This window comes from Durio zibethinus, chromosome 13 (genome assembly GCF_047325235.1).
Source record: "Durio zibethinus cultivar Kanyao isolate XHJ-2024 chromosome 13, ASM4732523v1, whole genome shotgun sequence".
Classification (NCBI taxonomy): Eukaryota; Viridiplantae; Streptophyta; class Magnoliopsida; order Malvales; family Malvaceae; genus Durio; species Durio zibethinus.
The window spans coordinates 7,385,820-7,389,216 of NC_143174.1; the positions used below are offsets into that span (position 1 = coordinate 7,385,820).

The 3,397-nt window shown below is 30.2% G+C and overlaps 1 protein-coding gene across 1 annotated transcript; it reads right to left on the reverse strand.

Annotated features, from left to right (window-relative positions):
- Positions 1-232: 232 nt before the first annotated feature.
- LOC111304010 (uncharacterized) lies at positions 233-2,441 on the reverse strand. The gene is made up of 2 exons (XM_022900540.2): positions 2,069-2,441; positions 233-991 (listed from the first exon to the last, which is right to left on the reverse strand). The coding sequence occupies exon 2, from the start codon at positions 940-942 to the stop codon at positions 532-534; it is 411 nt and encodes a 136-aa protein (XP_022756275.2). The 5' UTR covers positions 943-991; positions 2,069-2,441; the 3' UTR covers positions 233-531.
- Between the last annotated feature and the right edge of the window lie 956 nt (positions 2,442-3,397).

Here is a 3,397-nt window from a genome sequence, read left to right on the forward strand (position 1 = left end):
CCTAGCACACTAGATAAGAAAATGGTTTAACCAGAAATTTATCATAATTATTTTTAAAACCTATCTATGTAAAGCACCTAAACAAAATTTAAATAGTAATAAAATAAATTCTTACATCATTAGACAAATTTTGAGGGTGGAGGGAAAATAAGATTTAATAGTCATCCAATAGTTGCACTAGATAGTATGTACCGAGCTGGTATTATAGCAGCCGCCAAATAATTGTGAAAGTGAAGTGAAAAGAAGAGCATGGCATTATAATCCAGATGATATATTACAAGAATCCAGTGATGATATAGATTATAATAGCATTTTCAAAAATTACAACCAGCACAATCAGTGTCAAAACTCCAAAAGCAAAAGAAAAAAAAAAAAAAGGAAAATAAATTAAAGATAGGTAATCGTCAAAAATCAAAAGAAACACTACCTAAATGCAATATTGACTAGAGATTTACTAGGCCTCACTTCCTATCTCAAAATGCATATGGCAAAGTGAAAAAGAAGAGACCTATAGCAATAAGTACCGCAATCTCACTTGCATTCAACACCTGTTTCAGCTGCCCGACGTGGCTTACTTTTCCTTCTACTCCCATTTTGCCGAAAACCATTAGATTTTAATGAGTCATCAGTGCTTGATCTGGTGCCAATGCCATTCTCTTCTTTGACTGAATCAGGCTTCTCTTTTACCTGTGAGTTGCATTTTCTCTTTTTCCCATTCTCTGCAGCAGAGGGACTCATTTTCTCTTTGCTTGTAATACCAGCTTTTCCACTCTCACCATCATCCTTTTCTATTTTTTCAACTTCTTCACCAATTTCATCTTTTAATGGTTTTTGTGCCCTTCCTCTTCTCTTATGTGCAGGAATTTTCTCTTCTTCACCACTTCCAGCATCCTCATGGTTGCTAACAGTCATCCTGTTTCCCTTTCCTCTACATCTACCCATAATCTCAAACCCAACTAATGAACAGCTCTCATACAAATAAAGTTGCAATCTGCCGAACCATAAATCCACATACAAAAGAGTTTGGTTAAAGAAACAATAACAGATTTCATTAGATATTAACAAAGATCAAAATCAAACTCAATACACATGCAGCGCAATATTTTAAAAGAGGGCAATGTTATGGCATTTCAAACAGCAAAGGAGATTCAGACCGAGATGATAAAAAGGACTCATTGATAATGGAATTATAAAAAACAATAAAAAAAGTTGCCAGCTGACATGGACGATTTATAGATAAAGACTTTCTAGTTCAATTGAGAAACTTGATGAGGATAAGCACACATTAAGCATTATGGTGCCAAAAATTTTCTCTAGCATATGTCAATGAACACTATAGACTCTCAATTCTCAAATACTTGCGCGGCTAGCCAATCATTACAATTAAAGTAATTAGAACGATGGTTCAATTTTCAGAATACATCAAAAGAAGGGTTTTAAAAGATGCAGATAGGACATCTGAGGATATATAATCTAGGTTTAATTGACATGTGAAAAGAGGTTACAAAAAATAAATAAAAGCTCGAGTTACCAATTTCTATGGCCAGTGAACCAGATTGAGTGAAGTTTACAATTCTATTAGACCTGAGAGAAGTATTTTTGCCTTTAAATTTCAAGTTGTAGAACACCAGGACTGAGAATTGAAATAGACCATTTTTTCCAACATTTCCACCACATCCAATGAGGGGATAAAGTGAATTTACAAGTGCAGATATCCAATCAAAGCGTGAACCGGGAAAAAGTTGAATAGCCTTAAAATGATAAAGTATTTTGAAATTTACATGAACTCACACTTAGAAGCAAATACAATACCAATATACTAAAAAAAAAAGAAAAGAAAACAGAAGAAACGTAAAACTGATTCCAGAATATCAAAAAGAAAAACCTAAACTTTGAAAATAAATCACAATCTTTACTAGGTCATTCAATCAAGATTCCACAAAAAGCAGTTAAATTTCATGATAGATGAACTCAACAGAAGGGAAATAGGTTAAAGATAGATATTCAATATTCCAAAACCAAAAAGTTATATAAAGATAGATAAGACAGAGGCAGCAGCGGAACCAACCTGAAATGAACCAAAGTCAATGTGCATCTCTAACAAGAAACTCATTACTTTGAATCTGTTAAAAACCAAGCAAACCCAGATTTCTTTTTCCTTTCCAGTGCTAGTTATTTGAGAAAGTTAGAAACTTGGAATAACAAAAAAAAAAAAAAATGAAAGTTTCAAACTTTAAAAACCTATGATCTGGAGAAAGAGAGTGTTAAAACCCAGATCAAGAAATAATCAGATTTTAAGAGAGTAAGGTTATTTCATTCTCGACAGCATGGATAAGAGATAAAAAAGAAAGAGAGAAAGCTTAAGGATGAATTTATTGATTGGCTTTGGGATTGGCGTTAGCTCTCTAGTCTGTGTGCAGTGTGCATGCTGCAATCTGTGTGTTCTTTTGGCGTGTGTAAGAAAATTGATATCGGCAACTGAGACACAGCTTCGGTAGTAAGTAAGGGTGGAAATAATATATTAGTATTCATAAATTATTTAGGTTCGAATCGAAAAAAATTTAAATTTGATTCGATTATTATTAAGTTGAGTTTGAGTTTGAATAATTTAATTTATCGATCAAATTAAATTCGAATATTTTTATATTCGATTCGAGTAATTTTCGAACTTAATCGAGTTTTTATATTTAAATATATTTTTATTATTTTAATTAATAAAATATTTCGAATTTAAGTTCGAGCTTGAGTATAAATAATCAAACTCTTATCAAATATATGAATCGAGCTTATTTTTATATATTAATCGAGTTTAATTGAGCGAGTTTGAGTAATTCGAATTCGATCACGAATCGAGCTCGAGTTTGAAAAATTAAACTCGATCGAGTTCAAGTCGAGTATCGAACTGCGAGTTGTGAGTCGAGTTCAAGCTCGAGTTTCTCATTGTATCAACTCGACTCGGTTCGATTACACTCATAATAGCAAGTAGATCATAATTGTTAATTTTGTTGTGGTTTTCCTTTGCATCGGTCGGTACATTTTATTTATTTTATTTACATTATATATTTAAATATTATTTTTTATACTAAATTTAATATCAAATAATATCGATTATTTTTATTAATTTTAATTAATTTGGATGAATTTTGATGGATTAATTTATTTTGATCGATATGTGAATGTAAAATATATTTTATAATTTTTAATTTATTTTTTTGTTAGTTAATTATTTTTAACTTAAAATTAATTAATAAAATAATTTTTTAATTTTTTATTATAACTTTTTATTATATTTTATTTTTTCAACTTAAAGTTTATAAGTATTTCAATTTTTTTTTGAGAAAGTAATTATGCTCTTTTTATAAAATTTAACAATTATAAACCTTTGGTTAATTTTTTT

What these genes read in the sequence shown, in the direction of transcription:
- LOC111304010 (XM_022900540.2), bottom strand. Translation starts at nt 942, where the DNA reads ATGGGTAGATGTAGAGGAAAGGGAAACAGGATGACTGTTAGCAACCAT.